We start from the raw sequence: 16,356 nt of genomic DNA on the forward strand, positions 1-16,356 counted from the left end.
AAAGCTGTGGTCCCACTTAAACCAAGCAACCATTTAAAAACCTTTTTAAGACCTTCACAAATGCTTCACAGATCATTCATCAATAAATGTTATGTAAAGGATGGGGAAAAGGGTTATGCCACATATCCAGATATATCCTTAACACCTGTTATATAGTGTGACTTATAAAACCTTTGTGAAGCATCTACGAAGGCCTTATAAAGGGTTGACGAAGCCTTCATTAAGCGTTGACTTTAAACATGCTGTTTGTTGGTCATTAAGTCCCTGTTAGCAGCACATCCTCATTGTTCCAGTATAAACGGTACTGTAGTCCCACGGCTGTCCAGACAGGCCACCAACGCAGCATTTATCCACTCCTTCCATCTCCCCAGGGGGTTTTCACCATGCTTGACACATCATCTCTCGCTCTACCCAGTAGTTAGACTGTCTCATCTTTCACAGATGATCACATTTGATATGTCCATAAAAGGACTTGGCATCCGTATAAAGGACCTTTATGTGCTTTTACAACACATTGTTCTCTGTCTTCTTCTTTGAGATGTTTTCTCCTCCCTCCCTTCCCCATCTCTTTCCCTCTCTCTTCCTCTCTTTGGTTCAGGCTCATATCTGAATGGAGCTGGATCATAGAGGGCTCTAGAGATGCCACCCCTGGTTTGGGAGCAGGCTTTAGAGGGATTTTGTGGGTCTGGGCCATTGAGGTGGATTAGACATGGTCAATACAGACCTGACTTTAGGGGGTCTGGAGAGAGTGGAGGGAGAATGTGTCTGTGGCAGGCCAGAGGAGAACGGGTAACGCTCATTAGAAGACGTGGAGGGAGTGTGTGTGTGGGGAAGGTGTGTGGGTGTTAGGGTTACAGCTACAGACACCCTCCTATAAGGGCCATGTCTGCCTCAAAAACCCCAGGCTACAGGGCAGTCCAGACCCTACTCTCCCCTGTCTGTCTGGACCAGCCCCTACTCTCCCCTGTCTGTCTGGACCAGCCCCTACTCTCCCCTGTCTGTCTGGACCAGCCCCTACTCTCCCCTGTCTGTCTGGACCAGCCCCTACTCTCTCCTGTCTGTCTGGACCAGCCCCTACTCTCTCCTGTCTGTCTGGACCAGCCCCTACTCTCCCCTGTCTGTCTGGACCAGCCCCTACTCTCTCCTGTCTGTCTGGACCAGCCCCTACTCTCTCCTGTCTGTCTGGACCAGCCCCTACTCTCTCCTGTCTGTCTGGACCAGCCCCTACTCTCCCCTGTCTGTCTGGACCAGCCCCTACTCTCCCCTGTCTGTCTGGACCAGCCCCTACTCTCTCCTGTCTGTCTGGACCAGCCCCTACTCTCTCCTGTCTGTCTGGACAAGCCCCTACTCTCCACTGTCTGTCTGGACTAGCCCCTACTCTCCCCTGTCTGTCTGGACCAGCCCCTACTCTCCCCTGTCTGTCTGGACCAGCCCCTACTCTCCCCTGTCTGTCTGGACCAGCCCCTACTCTCCTCTGTCTGTCTGGACCAGCCCCTACTCTCCCCTGTCTGTCTGGACCAGCCCCTACTCTCCCCTGTCTGTCTGGACCAGCCCCTACTCTCTCCTGTCTGTCTGGACCAGCCCCTACTCTCTCCTGTCTGTCTGGACAAGCCCCTACTCTCCACTGTCTGTCTGGACTAGCCCCTACTCTCCCCTGTCTGTCTGGACCAGCCCCTACTCTCCCCTGTCTGTCTGGACCAGCCCCTACTCTCCCCTGTCTGTCTGGACCAGCCCCTACTCTCCTCTGTCTGTCTGGACCAGCCCCTACTCTCCTCTGTCTGTCTGGACCAGCCCCTACTCTCCCCTGTCTGGAGTCAATCATGAGCTCTGAACTACTGCTATTCTCTCTCTCTAACTGGTGGAGAGCCATTGGCTAGAAGTCTAAACACTTCTCCATACTGAGATCCAGTGGTGTAAAGTAGTTAAGTAAAAATATTTTAAAGTATTTCTTAAGTTGTTTTTTGGGGTATTCGTACTCTACTTTACTATTCATATTTTTGGCAACTTTTACTTCACTACATTCCTAAAGAAAATAATGTACTTATTTACATTTTGACAGGAAAAGGGTCCAATTCACACACTTCAAGAGAACATCCCTGGTCATCCCTAATGCTTCTGACCTAGTGGACTCACTAAACATAAATGCTTCTTTGTAAATTAGTTTTGTAGTGTGCCCTTGGCTATCCGTCTCAATAAAAAAATATACTTTTACTTTTGATACATTTGAGCAATTTAATTTACTCTTGGTACTTAAATATATTTTAAAACCAAATACTTATAGACTTTTACTCACGTTGTATTTTACTGGGTTACTTTCACTTTTACTTGAGTCATTTTCTATCAAGGTATCTTTACTTCTACTCATGTATGACAATTGAGTAGTTTTTCCACCACTGCTGAGATCTAACATCTATTCATAACTGGTGGAGAGTCATTGGCTAGAAGTTGCCCAGCTGTGAGACTGTGACACGGACTACTAGCCTCTATTGTCCAGTTTGATTCATGGTTCTTCAGAACTGTATGCCATGGGCTCTGGTCCAAGGTAGTGCACTCTATAGGGAATAGGGTGCCATTTGGGATGCACACACTGTGTAGGGCAGCAGTTTAATGAGTAAGTTGCCTGGTCAGGACTTAGATCCAAAGGCCAATTAGAGACAACAGAGGGCCTGGAGTAAAGCCTATAATCAAAGTTGTGTTGCATGATTTATTGCTGGCTGGGTGGTAGGAGGGTTTGGACTGTGTCTGGGTTCCACAGAATGTAAGAAACAGGCGCACTTTAAATCCGGTCCAAAAATGACAGCACATAAGAACAATAACGTGCCAAAAACACGGAACATAGCAAAAGTGTAGCGCCTGACAAAATCCACATAACAATAAACAATTACACACAAAGACATGGTGGGGAACAGAGGACTAAATACATGCAGTAATTATGGAATGAAAACCAGGTGTGTAGGGAACAAGACAAAACAAATGGATATATGAGAAATGGAGCGGCGATGGCTCGAAAGCCGAACGCCGCCCCAACAAGGAGAGGAGACGACTTCGGAGGAAGTCGTGACACCGTTGGTGTCAACACGAACCGGTGTCCCTGTGGAACACTTTCAACACCTTGCAGAGTCCATGCCCTGACAAATTGAGGCTGTTCTGAGGGCAAAAGGGGGTGCAACTCAATATTAGGAAGGTGTTTCTAATGTTTTGTTAATCAATATTAGGAAGGTGTTTCTAATGTTTTGTTAATCAATATTTGGAAGGTGTTCCTAATGTTTTGTTAATCAATATTAGGAAGGTGTTTCTAATGTTTTGTTAATCATTATTTGGAAGGTGTTCCTAATGTTTTGTTAATCAATATTAGGAAGGTGTTTCTAATGTTTTGTACCCTCAGTGTACAGCATGTATAGGCTACATCACAAACTCCTAACGCAACTCCTAACGCACAAACGCATCTGTTCATAATCATCCACATCACTAATCATCTCCATCAGCAATACATGGTGTTACCATGACAACCTACTGTATCTACTGCCATAATCAACAGAAGGAGACCCTCCCTTCTCTCATCCAAGATACCTGACTCTGATCATGTACACGCACACACACGCACACACACACACACACACCCACACGCACACACACACACCCCTGGCAGCTGCTTGACGCCCAAACACCAAGTCATTACAGTTGTGGCTGAACACCTCTTATGGTTCACTGCCAACATTAATGATGAACTTTACTTCGTTAAAAACTCTCCAGTCCTTCAGCACTACAACAAGGACATTGGGGAGAGAGGGAATGTGAGAAGGAGCATGCCTGTGTGCGTGCGTGTCCGTGAGTGTCCGTGAGTGCGTGTCCATGTGCAAGCACGATTGTGTGTGCGTGTGTGTTTTCCTCAGTGATGTACAGTACAGTGTGTGTGCCAGCGTCTGCTGATGCCCATGGTGATAGTGGGGCATTAAGCACCCAGATGGTTTTAGACTGGACTTGTGCCAAGTTGCCGACTCCAGTGTTCTCCGAGGCTGCTGTGAGCAGCTAGCTAGGGCCAGATGTTTAGGACTGCAGCAACTTACGCTTGATGCTTCCTTCTTCCTTCACTTGCTCCACATCTTTAAGGAGGAAGGAGGGTTCCACATCTGTGCCCACAACATGCAGGAGAGACGGTTGAATAACTGCACCAGAAGTTTACAGTAACAGATGTAGTGTAAGTGTTTGAGTCTGTCTGTCTTGGGGGTGTTGGGAGCAGAACAGAAGAAGAATGTCAGTCTCTGATGGACTAATATACACTATTATATTCTAGACTATTCTATACTATTTTATACTATTCTATTTTACACTATTCTATTCTATACTATACAATTTTACACTGTTCTAGACTATTCTATACTATTCTATTCTAGACTATTCTATTCAATACTATTCTGTTTTACACTATTCTATTCAATACTATTCTATTTTACACTATTATATTCTATACTATTCTAGACTATTTTATACTATTCTATTTTACACTATTCTATTCTATACTATTCTATTTTACACTATTCTATTCTATACTATTCTATTTTACACTATTCTAGACTATTCTATACTATTCTATTCTAGACTATTCTATTCAATACTATTCTGTTTTACACTATTCTATTCAATACTATTCTATTTTACACTATTATATTCTATACTATTCTAGACTATTTTATACTATTCTATTTTACACTATTCTATTCTATACTATTCTATTTTACACTATTCTATTCTATACTATTCTATTTTACACTATTCTAGACTATTCTATACTATTCTATTCTAGACTATTTTACACTATTTTATACTATTCTATACATTCTATTTTACACTATTCTAGACTATACTATTCTATACATTCTATTTTACAATATTCTATACTATTCTATACTATTCAAATCAAATCAAACTTTATTTGTCACATGCGCTGAATACAAGTATAGACTTTACCGTGAAATGCTTACTTACAAGCCTTTAACCAACAGTGCAGTTCAAGAAGAAGAAAATATTTATGATGTAGATTAAAATAAAAGGTAATAATAAAAATTAACACAATAAGAATAACAACAACAAGGCTAAATACAGGTGGCACCTGTACCAAGTCAGTGTGGGGGGTATATACAGGTGGTACCTGTACCGAGTCAGTGTGGGGGGGTATATACAGGTGGCACCTGTACCGAGTCAGTGTGGGGGGGTATATACAGGTGGTACCTGTACCGAGTCAGTGTGGGGGTATATACAGGTGGTACCTGTACCGAGTCAGTGTGGGGGGTATATACAGGTGGTACCTGTACCGAGTCAGTGTGGGGGTATATACAGGTGGCACCTGTACCAGGTCAGTGTGGGGGGTATATACAGGTGGTACCTGTACCGAGTCAGTGTGGGGGGTATATACAGGTGGCACCTGTACCGAGTCAGTGTGGGGGGTATATACAGGTGGTACCTGTACCGAGTCAGTGTGGGGGGTATATACAGGTGGTACCTGTACCAGGTCAGTGTGGGGGGTATATACAGGTGGTACCTGTACCAGGTCAGTGTGGGGGTTATATACAGGTGGTACCTGTACCGAGTCAGTGTGGGGGGTATATACAGGTGGCACCTGTACCGAGTCAGTGTGGGGGGTATATACAGGTGGTACCTGTACCGAGTCAGTGTGGGGGTATATACAGGTGGTACCTGTACCAGGTCAGTGTGGGGGGTATATACAGGTGGTACCTGTACCGAGTCAGTGTGGGGGTATATACAGGTGGCACCTGTACCGAGTCAGTGTGGGGGTATATACAGGTGGTACCTGTACCGAGTCAGTGTGGGGGGTATATACAGGGGCACCTGTACCGAGTCAGTGTGGGGGGTGTATACAGGTGGTACCTGTACCGAGTCAGTGTGGGGGGGTATATACAGGTGGCACCTGTACCGAGTCAGTGTGGGGGGGTATATACAGGGGGCACCTGTACCGAGTCAGTGTGGGGGGGTATATACAGGGGGCACCTGTACCAAGTCAGTGTGGGGGGTATATACAGGGGGCACCTGTACCGAGTCAGTGTGGGGGTATATACAGGTGGCACCTGTACCGAGTCAGTGTGGGGGGGTATATACAGGTGGTACCTGTACCGAGTCAGTGTGGGGGGTATATACAGGTGGCACCTGTACCGAGTCAGTGGGGGGGGGTATATACAGGTGGTACCTGTACCGAGTCAGTGTGGGGGGTATATACAGGGGCACCTGTACCGAGTCAGTGTGGGGGGTATATACAGGGGGCACCTGTACCGAGTCAGTGTGGGGGGGTATATACAGGTGGTACCTGTACCGAGTCAGTGTGGGGGGGTATATACAGGTGGTACCTGTACCGAGTCAGTGGGGTGGGGGGGTATATACAGGGGGCACCTGTACCGAGTCAGTGTGGGGGGTATATACAGGTGGTACCTGTACCGAGTCAGTGTGGGGGGTATATACAGGTGGTACCTGTACCGAGTCAGTGTGGGGGGTATATACAGGGGGCACCTGTACCGAGTCAGTGTGGGGGGTATATACAGGTGGTACCTGTACTGAGTCAGTGTGGGGGGTATATACAGGGGCACCTGTACCGAGTCAGTGTGGGGGTATATACAGGTGGTACCTGTACTGAGTCAGTGTGGGGGGTATATACAGGGGGCACCTGTACCGAGTCAGTGTGGGGGGTATATACAGGTGGTACCTGTACCGAGTCAGTGTGGGGGTATATACAGGTGGTACCTGTACTGAGTCAGTGTGGGGGTATATACAGGGGCACCTGTACCGAGTCAGTGTGAGGGGGTATATACAGGTGGCACCTGTACCGAGTCAGTGTGGGGGGGTATATACAGGGGGCACCTGTACCGAGTCAGTGTGTGGGGGTACAGGCAAGTTGAGGTAATCCGATTTTATGAATTGTTCAGCAATCTTATGGCTTGGGGCTAGAAGCTGTTGAGGAGCCTTGGTGCTCCGGTATTCTATTCTATACTAAACTTTTCTATACTAAACTAAATGATTCTATACTAAACTTTTCTACACTAAACTATTCTATACTAAACTTTTCTATACTAAACTATTCTATACTAATCTATACTACACTATACTATTCTATAATAAAATATTATATACTGAACTATTCTATACTAAACTATTCTATACTAAACTATTCTATACTAAACTATTCTATACTAAACTATTCTATACTAAACTATTCTACACTAAACTATTATATTGTAAACTATTCTATACTAATCTATTCTACTGTAAACTATTCTATACTAATCTATTCTACACTAAACTATTCTATACTGAACTATTCTATACTAAACTATTCTATACTAAACTATTCTATACTAAACTATTCTATACTAAACTATTCTACACTAAACTATTATATTGTAAACTATTCTATACTAATCTATTCTACTGTAAACTATTCTATACTAATCTATTCTACACTAAACTATTCTATACTGAACTATTCTATACTGAACTATTCTATACTAAACTATTCTATACTAAACTATTCTATACTAAACTATTCTATACTAAACTATTCTATACTAAACTATTCTATACTAAACTATTCTATACTAAACTATTCTATACTAAACTATTCTATACTAAACTATTCTATACTAAACTATTTTAATGTAAACTATTTTAATGTAAACTATTTTAATGTAAACTATTTTAATGTAAACTATTTTAATGTAAACTATTTTAATGTAAACTATTCTATACTAAACTATTTTATTGTAAACTATTCTATACTAAACTATTTTAATGTAAACTATTCTATACTAAACTATTTTAATGTAAACTATTCTATACTAAACAATTTTATTGTAAACTATTCTATACTAAACTATTCTACTCTATGAAAATAGGCCATTGTTCTCTTATTCTATCGGCTAAAGGGGATTAAGGGGGACACTGTTCCCTCAACCCCTGCATATCTAAAACATAGTATTATCTATGGTCTGTGGTGTTCAGCTGACACGCTGCTCTTTCTACCTTTAGTTCCCATATCTTTCAAGGAGTAAAAATATCTAAAAGCTCAAATACATTTTATACAGAAGACAATGTCGTTCTAGTTGTCTTTCACTGCACTTTACTGTCTAAGTGGTGATTGGCTGTCTGTATGTTATAATCTATCGTCATTGGCCATGTGTATGTTTGACTGACAGCTCTGTCCTTCCTCCCTCAGGTGTGTCCTGCGAGGACCAGTTAGAGGTATGGTGGGCGTGGTTGGCCCCGTAACCATGGCGACGTCTCTGTGGGAGTTTGTGTCCCTTCATCCCGTTGGTCTAGTGCTGCTCCTCTGCCTGCCACTCTGTCTATGCCAGCAGCCATTGGTCAACGTTGAGAGTCCGTTCCCACCCCTACCGGAGTGTACCAGGAAAGTTCATCCCATCGTCCCATACAAAGGTGAGCACATGAGATACTTTGACCATTTGCCTGTTGTGCCGGGTAGGCAGGGTTGCATTTTTAAGAGTATGCAATTGGTTGCGGTGCTCCAGGCAGCTCAGTCAAGCATAGCGAAAGTATTTGACAGATTTCCAATACCATTTTGCAAATCTACTCCTCACTAGCATCATTATTCCAATGAGACGTTTCACAATGGTTTGCTATTCACTGCTATCTCCTCTGAGGATTCTGCAGCCTCATGCTTCTCAATCACTCCTCTGCCCGGAACGCCAGCTATATGGGTCTGGCCCAAGAGAAACCCAAAGGACAGCAACATTTTGTGATTGTAGATAATTGGACTCCTCTCATTTCTGGAGCCTTTTCCCTTGTAAGAGAGTTGTCTATTCTTGCTCTCTCTCATCCCCAACCCCCCCCCTCACTCCTTCCCTCCACAGTCAGCTCTTTTCAGGGTTCCATTATCCAGAGAGATAGAGAGAGAGAGACTACTTTCCACTCCATTTGGATGTCTGTTAGAAAGTGTCTGTCCTTTGCCAGGATGCTCCCCCCCTCTGGGGTGTAGTTTCTGAAAGGGGTCTGAGGAGAGGAGGGGGGGGGAGGAAGAGTGGGGAGAATGGTAAACTGTTCTGTCAGTCAACTGTCAATCATCAGACACTTGTCACATGCTGGTTCAATGTGGCTGAGACTGGCATCACTATGTAGCTCAGGGAACACTGCTGTCTGCTATTGTTGTCTTACTGGAGACCGGATGGGCAACTCTGATGTGGGTGGGGCCACAAGAACTCTGAAGAGTGGCTCGCTGGTCTGCCTACCCACACAGGGCTCCCGAGTGGCTCGCTGGTCTGCCTACCCACACAGGGCTCCCGAGTGGCTCGCTGGTCTGCCTACCCACACAAGGCTCCCGAGTGGCTCGCGGATCTGCCTACCCACACAGGGCTCCCGAGTGGCTCGCGGGTCTGCCTACCCACACAGGGCTCCCGAGTGGTTCGCGGGTCTGCCTACCCACACAGGGCTCCCGAGTGGCTCGCTGGTCTGCCTACCCACACAGGGCTCCCGAGTGGCTCGCTGGTCTGCCTACCCACACAGGGCTCCCGAGTGGCTCGCTGGTCTGCCTACCCACACAGGGCTCCCGAGTGGCTCGCTGGTCTGCCTACCCACACAGGGCTCCCGAGTGGCTCGCTGGTCTGCCTACCCACACAGGGCTCCCGAGTGGCTCGCTGGTCTGCCTACCCACACAGGGCTCCCGAGTGGTTCGCGGGTCTGCCTACCCACACAGGGCTCCCGAGTGGTTCGTGAGTCTGCATACCCACAAAGGGCTCCCGAGTGGTTCGCGGGTCTGCCTACCCACACAGGGCTCCCGAGTGGCTCGCGAGTCTGCCTACCCACACAGGGCTCCTGAGTGGTTCGCGGGTCTGCCTACCCACACAAGGCTCCCGAGTGGTTCGCGGGTCTGCCTACCCACACAGGGCTCCTGAGTGGCTCGCGAGTCTGCCTACCCACACAGGGCTTCCGAGTGGCTCGCTGGTCTGCCTACCCACACAGGGCTCCCGAGTGGCTCGCGGGTCTGCCTACCCACAAAGGGCTCCCGAGTGGTTCGCGGGTCTGCCTACCCACACAGGGCTCCCGAGTGGCTCGCGAGTCTGCCTACCCACACAGGGCTCCCGAGTGGTTCGCGGGTCTGCCTACCCACACAGGGCTCCCGAGTGGCTCATTGGTCTGCCTACCCACACAGGGCTCCCGAGTGGCTCGCTGGTCTGCGTACCCACACAGGGCTCCCGAGTGGCTCGCTGGTCTGCCTACCCACACAGGGCTCCCGAGTGGCTCGCTGGTCTGCGTACCCACACAGGGCTCCCGAGTGGCTCGCTGGTCTGCCTACCCACACAGGGCTCCCGAGTGGCTCGCGGGTCTGCCTACCCACAAAGGGCTCCCGAGTGGTTCGCGGGTCTGCCTACCCACACAGGGCTCCCGAGTGGCTCGCGAGTCTGCCTACCCACACAGGGCTCCCGAGTGGTTCGCGGGTCTGCCTACCCACACAGGGCTCCCGAGTGGCTCGCTGGTCTGCCTACCCACACAGGGCTCCCGAGTGGCTCGCTGGTCTGCGTACCCACACAGGGCTCCCGAGTGGCTCGCTGGTCTGCGTACCCACACAGGGCTCCCGAGTGGCTCGCTGGTCTGCCTACCCACACAGGGCTCCTGAGTAGCGCAGCGGTCTAAGGCACTGCATCTCAGTGCTTGAGGTGTCATGACAGACACCCTGGTTCGATTCCAGGCTGTATCACAACCGGCTGTGATTGAGAGTCCCATAGGGCGGTGGAAAATTGGCCCAGCGTCCTCCGAGTTTGGCCGGGGTAGGGGAGGGTAGGCCGGGGTAGGGGAGGGTTTGGCCGGGGTAGGGGAGGGTAGGCCGGGGTAGGGGAGGGTTTGGCCGGGGTAGGGGAGGGGTAGGCCGGGGTAGGGGAGGGTAGACCGGGGTAGGGGAGGGTTTGGTCGGGCTAGGGAGGGATAGGGGAGGGTTTGGTCGGGGTAGGGAGGGTTTGGTCGGGGTAGGGGAGGGGTTTGGCCGGGGTAGGGAGGGTTTGGTCGGGGTAGGGGAGGGGTAGGCCGGGGTAGGGGAGGGTTTGGTCGGGGTAGGGGAGGGGTAGGCCGGGGTAGGGGAGGGTTTGGCCGGGGTAGGGGAGGGGTAGGCCGGGGTAGGGGAGGGGTAGGCCGGGGTAGGGGAGGGTTTGGTCGGGGTAGGGGAGGGTTTGGCCGGGGTAGGGGAGGGGTAGGCCGGGGTAGGGGGAGGGGTAGGCCGGGGTAGGGGAGGGGTAGGCCGGGGTAGGGGAGGGTTTGGCCGGGGTAGGGGAGGGGAGGGTTTGGCCGGAGTAGGGGAGGGTTTTGTCGGGGTAGGGGAGGGTTTTGTCGGGGTAGGGGAGGGTTTGGCCGGGGTAGGGGAGGGTTTGGCCGGGGTAGGGGAGGGTTTGGCCGGGGTAGGGGAGGGTTTGGCCGTGGTAGGGGAGAGTTTGGCCGGGGTAGGCCGTCACTGTAAATAAGAATTGTTTACAAATGTAAAACATGCAGTCAGCATGTTGACGGCCCGAAGTGACATCAACTTTTTTCCCCTCATGACAGCAGAGAGAAAAATTTTACGTTTTCTAGTTATTTCCTGCAATTCTTCACATTTGGCCATTGGGTGGAGAGAAATGTTTGCAGTTTTTAATATGATTTCTGAGTGAGAGTGACTAATAAAATCAATGGGCCCCGGTCGGTAATTCAACCATGATTACTACAAGTTTAGATAGCTGGCAAGACTAACTTACCAATCTAAAACATGTTAGCTGACACGTGCTGTCAGTGACTGACATATTTTGGGGGTGGAATTGATCGCAGGCCTACAGAAGAAGCAGTTGTCCATCTCCCGCTGTAGACAAACATGGATATGGACTGAAGCCTTTTAAAGATGGCATCGACAGAGAGGGCTGCCTCGCTTCTAGTCCTTTTACAAGCATTTAGCTACACTTCCAATAACATCTGCTAACCATGTGCATGTGACCAATAACATCTGCTAACCATGTGTATGTGACCAATAACATCTGCTAACCATGTGTATGTGACCAATAACATCTGCTAACCATGTGTATGTGACCAATAACATCTGCTAACCATGTGTATGTGACCAATAATATTTGATTTGAAGCCATTCAGATCCAGTGACATTGTGTCAAGCATGCCTGTATGTTGCTGCACATTTCCCTATGAGAAATGAAAGCATTCAATATATTTATTCATTGATCCATCTACTAGAGAATAGAACTGTAGCGACTACATGTTCTGACCTGGTGTGAAACAGGCAGAACTCCACAACATTGTGTTAGTGAGAACTCGGTTAGACATCTTGTAAAGAGCTCATAGCAGCGTACAGTAGCAACTCTATCCAGAAGGGGATGTTTATGGTGTGATACGAATGCTGTCAGAAGTTGTGTGCCATTTTTCATTTTTAATATCGTCGTCATTGAAAGGTTTCAGAGGGACTAACCTTTATGCAGGATACCATTTCTCATTTTGGAAGGAGATTATTCCCACCCAGAGGGAGCATTAACTTCATATTATGGACCAAGAACCAAAGGTCTGTTTTAACAGTGTGAGGTTTGGGGTACTAGTGGTTCTGATTAACAGTCTGTCTGTGTTAGCAGAGTGGTGTGGACTTTCACATTTTACAATACTATCTCAATGGCTGAGGCTTTTTTCACATTACAGTGTTATGATTTTGAAATACACTTAACATCACCTGTCGTCTGTAGAAATGATCTATATATTAAACTGTTGCTGAGATACACTGAACTTTGTTGCAAGAATCTAGTTCAGGCTGATATCACGTCGATATGAGAACGTCTTTGCTCGCCTTCTCTGACTTTTCCCATTTGTTTTGAAGTTGTGTCTCTATCTCCTCAATTTAAAGTCCCCAGTTGGACGCATCCAAGCTAAACTGTTTATATTTGCCCATCAAACAGTCTTTCTATTGGTGCAGAGTCCCGAGCCTTGGCTGTTTTGACTGGGTGTCGAGTTACATTAACATCAGGACACCAAAACAAACCCTGGCTTTATTGCTTTGGGTACATCCCTCCCTCCCCCCAAAGACCTCTTTGTCTCCCCCATCTCTTTCTCTCTCTCTAACACCCGCTCTCTCTCAATCTCTCTCTCTCGGTCTTCCTCTGTCTCTCGCTCTCTCTCTCTGTCTTCCTCTGTCTCTCCCTCTCTCTCTGTCTTCCTCTGTCTCTCCCTCTCTCTCTGTCTTCCTCTGTCTCTCCCTCTCTCTCTCTGTCTTCCTCTGTCTCTCCCTCTCTCTCTGTCTTCCTCTGTCTCTCTCTCTCTCTCTCTCTGTCTTCCTCTGTCTCTCTCGCTCTCTCTCTCTGTCTTCCTCTGTCTCTCTCGCTCTCTCTCTGTCTTCCTCTGTCTCTCGCTCTCTCTCTGTCTTCATCTGTCTCTCTCGCTCTCTCTCTCTGTCTTCCTCTGTCTCTCGCTCTCTCTCTCTGTCTTCATCTGTCTCCCCCTCTCTCTCTCTGTCTTTCTCTCTTTCTCTGTCTCCCTCTCTGTTTCCCCCCCCTCTCTCTTTCTCTCTCTCTTTGTCTCTCACTCTCTCTTTCTCTGTCTCCCTCTGTTTCCCCCCCTCTCTCTCTCTCTCTCTCTCTCTTTCTCTCTCTCTCTCTTTGTCTCTCACTCTCCCTTTCTCTGTCTCCCTCTCTGTTTCCCCCTCTGTTTCCCCCTCTCTCTTTCTCTCTCTCTCTTTGTCTCTCACTCTCTTTCTCTGTCTCCCCCTCTGTTTCCCCCTCTCTCTCTCTTTCTCTCTCTCTTTGTCTCTCACTCTCTCTTTCTCTGTCTCCCCCTCTGTTTCCCCCTCTCTCTCTCTTTCTCTCTCTCTTTGTCTCTCACTCTCTCTTTCTCTGTCTCCCTCTCTGTTTCCCACTCTTTCTCTCTCTTTCTCTCTCTCTTTGTCTCTCACTCTCTCTTTCTCTGTCTCCCTCTCTGTTTCCCCCTCTCTCTCTCTCTTTCTCTCTCTCTTTGTCTCTCACTCTCTCTTTCTCTGTCTCCCTCTCTGTTTCCCCCTCTGTTTCCCCCTCTATCTCTCTATCTCTCTCTTTCTCTCTCTCTCTTTCTCTCTCTCTCTTTGTCTCTCACTCTCTCTTTGTCTCTCACTCTCTTTCTCTCTCTCCCCCTCTGTTTCCCCCTCTCTCTCTTCTCTCTCTCTCTCTCTCTCTCTCTCTCTCTCACTCTCTCTTTCTCTGTCTCCCCCTCTGTTTCCCCCTCTCTCTCTCTTTCTCTCTCTCCCTCCCCCTAACTCTCCCTCTGTCTCTCATTCTCCATCTAATGAAGCAGGCTAACTTTAGCTCAGCCTCTGGTAAGGGTCAGCATGCGTTTCAGCACAGGGCTCAAGGAGAGATTATCTGCTGGTTTGGCAGCTTTTGGTTTTGAGCCACCCGCTCACACAGTCGCACTGATCTTGATATGATACAGATGTGTCAACATGCTACTACTGTGTTAGCCTGCTACTGTCATAATGGATCTACAGGAGCTGGTTGATGCCTCGTGAAAAATCAGTTGATGACACAGGCTGAAAGGCTCATCCCCATGTTTCAGGTAAAGCGTCAGGGGAGAGACATTTCACACAGTCAGAGCAGGGCCTGAGCCAGCGACCGTTTAGTGTCGGCTTCCCAACCGACTGGATGTTCACACTCCTTTCACCTCCTCATCTTCCTTCCCTCCTCTTCCTCCTTTCAGCACTGAGTCCCTGGATGTCAGGATTCTCTCGTCCCGGAGTGAAGGACTTTTCCCAGCTGACCCTTGACCTGACCAGAAACCAGCTGATTGTGGGAGCTAGGTGAGACACACACACACACACACACACACACACACACACACACACACACACACACACACACACACACACACACACACACACACCTAAGCATACACACACACACACACACACACACACACGTGCAACCCACTCACAGACCACCTATTTTACATGTACACACACATCCAACACAACAGACTTTTGCTTGTTTGTTTTACTGATGTAGAATATGCCATCATGTTGGTTAGAACTCTCTCTCCTCTGTCTCCAGAAATCACATCTTCAGACTGAGTCTCAGTAATGCTTCTCTCTTACAGGTAAGCCGTTCACAGCTCTCCATGCTCCCCCCGTTATTACACACCACATTACTTAGGGCTGTTTTCACTCTTCCAAATGGTAGCTAGGCAACCATATAGTTTGTTGAAATTGTAGAAGAGACCAGACACATCAGAGTAACTGTTGGCCAGTAGGCTCCGTTCCTTAGCTTAGTGGAGTAAGGGGGGGGGGGGTAGGAATGTCAACACACTGAGGGTTTACTGGGCCAAACTGGTGTTTGCCAGGGGTTACATCACACAGGAACGGGATCTACCCAGCTACCTTTACTCTGCCCACTCGCTCTCTGTCAATTTCAATTTAAGGGGCTTTATTGGCATGGGAAACACATGTTTACATTGACAAAGCAAGTGAAATAGATAATAAGTAAAAGTGAAATAAACAATACATTTTTTTACAGTAAACTTTACTTTACATTCACAGAATTACTAAAGAAATGTCAAATTCAGATTATGTGCAAATAGTTAAAGTACAAAAGGGAAAATAAATAAACATAAATCTCTCTGGTTGTTTATCTCTCTCTGTCTCTGTCTCTCTTTCTCTCTCTGTCTATCGCGCTCTCTTTCTCTCTGTCTTGCTCTCTCTCTGTGTCTCTCTCTGTCTCTCTCTGTCTATCGCGCTCTCTTTCTCTCTGTCTCGCTCTCTCTCTCTCTGTATCGCGCTCTCTTTCTCTCTGTCTCGCTCTGTCTATCGCGCTCTCTTTCTCTCTGTCTCGCTCTGTCTATCGCGCTCTCTTTCTCTCTGTCTTGCTCTCTGTGTCTCTCTGTCTCTCTGTCTCTCTCTGTCTATCGCGCTCTCTGTCTCGCTCTCTCTCTCTCTGTATCGCGCTCTCTTTCTCTCTGTCTCGCTCTGTCTATCGCGCTCTCTTTCTCTCTGTCTCGCTCTCTCTCTCTGTGTCTCTCTCTCTCTGTCTCTCTCTCTGTCTATCGCGCTCTTTTCCCTCTCTCTCTGTGTCTCTCTCTCTCTGTCTCTCTCTATTCCTTGTCTCCTCTCCCTCCCCTGATCCCTACCCTGTCATTGCTAAACGGCTGATCAATTTGATGTCAGTCATGAACTTTCTGTCAGATTTGTCCTGAGGGCCACGTCATTGCTTCCTTGGGATAATACCCATCAAACGTCTCCCTAAAATCAATCTGAATAAGCTGTTTTGGAAATGTCACAGTGCTGCACTAATGTCTTCCTGTCCATCTGGCCGTCCGGCTGTCTGTCTTAGAGATATTATAAATATATTCCATCTCTTACAATGACTCCTT

The 16,356-nt window shown here is 47.7% G+C and overlaps 1 protein-coding gene across 1 annotated transcript in view; it reads left to right on the forward strand.

The window, feature by feature from the left end:
• Positions 1-16,356, forward strand: part of LOC135531223 (semaphorin-5B-like) — a 120,046-nt gene that overhangs the window by 47,067 nt on the left and 56,623 nt on the right. Inside the window, exons 2-4 of the mRNA XM_064959345.1 lie at positions 8,219-8,439; positions 14,692-14,791; positions 15,042-15,087. Of these exons, the coding sequence (XP_064815417.1) occupies positions 8,247-8,439; positions 14,692-14,791; positions 15,042-15,087 (339 nt within the window). The 5' untranslated portion in view covers positions 8,219-8,246. The remainder of the gene's footprint in view (positions 1-8,218; positions 8,440-14,691; positions 14,792-15,041; positions 15,088-16,356) is intronic.

This window comes from Oncorhynchus masou, unplaced genomic scaffold (genome assembly GCF_036934945.1).
Source record: "Oncorhynchus masou masou isolate Uvic2021 unplaced genomic scaffold, UVic_Omas_1.1 unplaced_scaffold_1559, whole genome shotgun sequence".
NCBI lineage: Eukaryota > Metazoa > Chordata > Actinopteri > Salmoniformes > Salmonidae > Oncorhynchus > Oncorhynchus masou.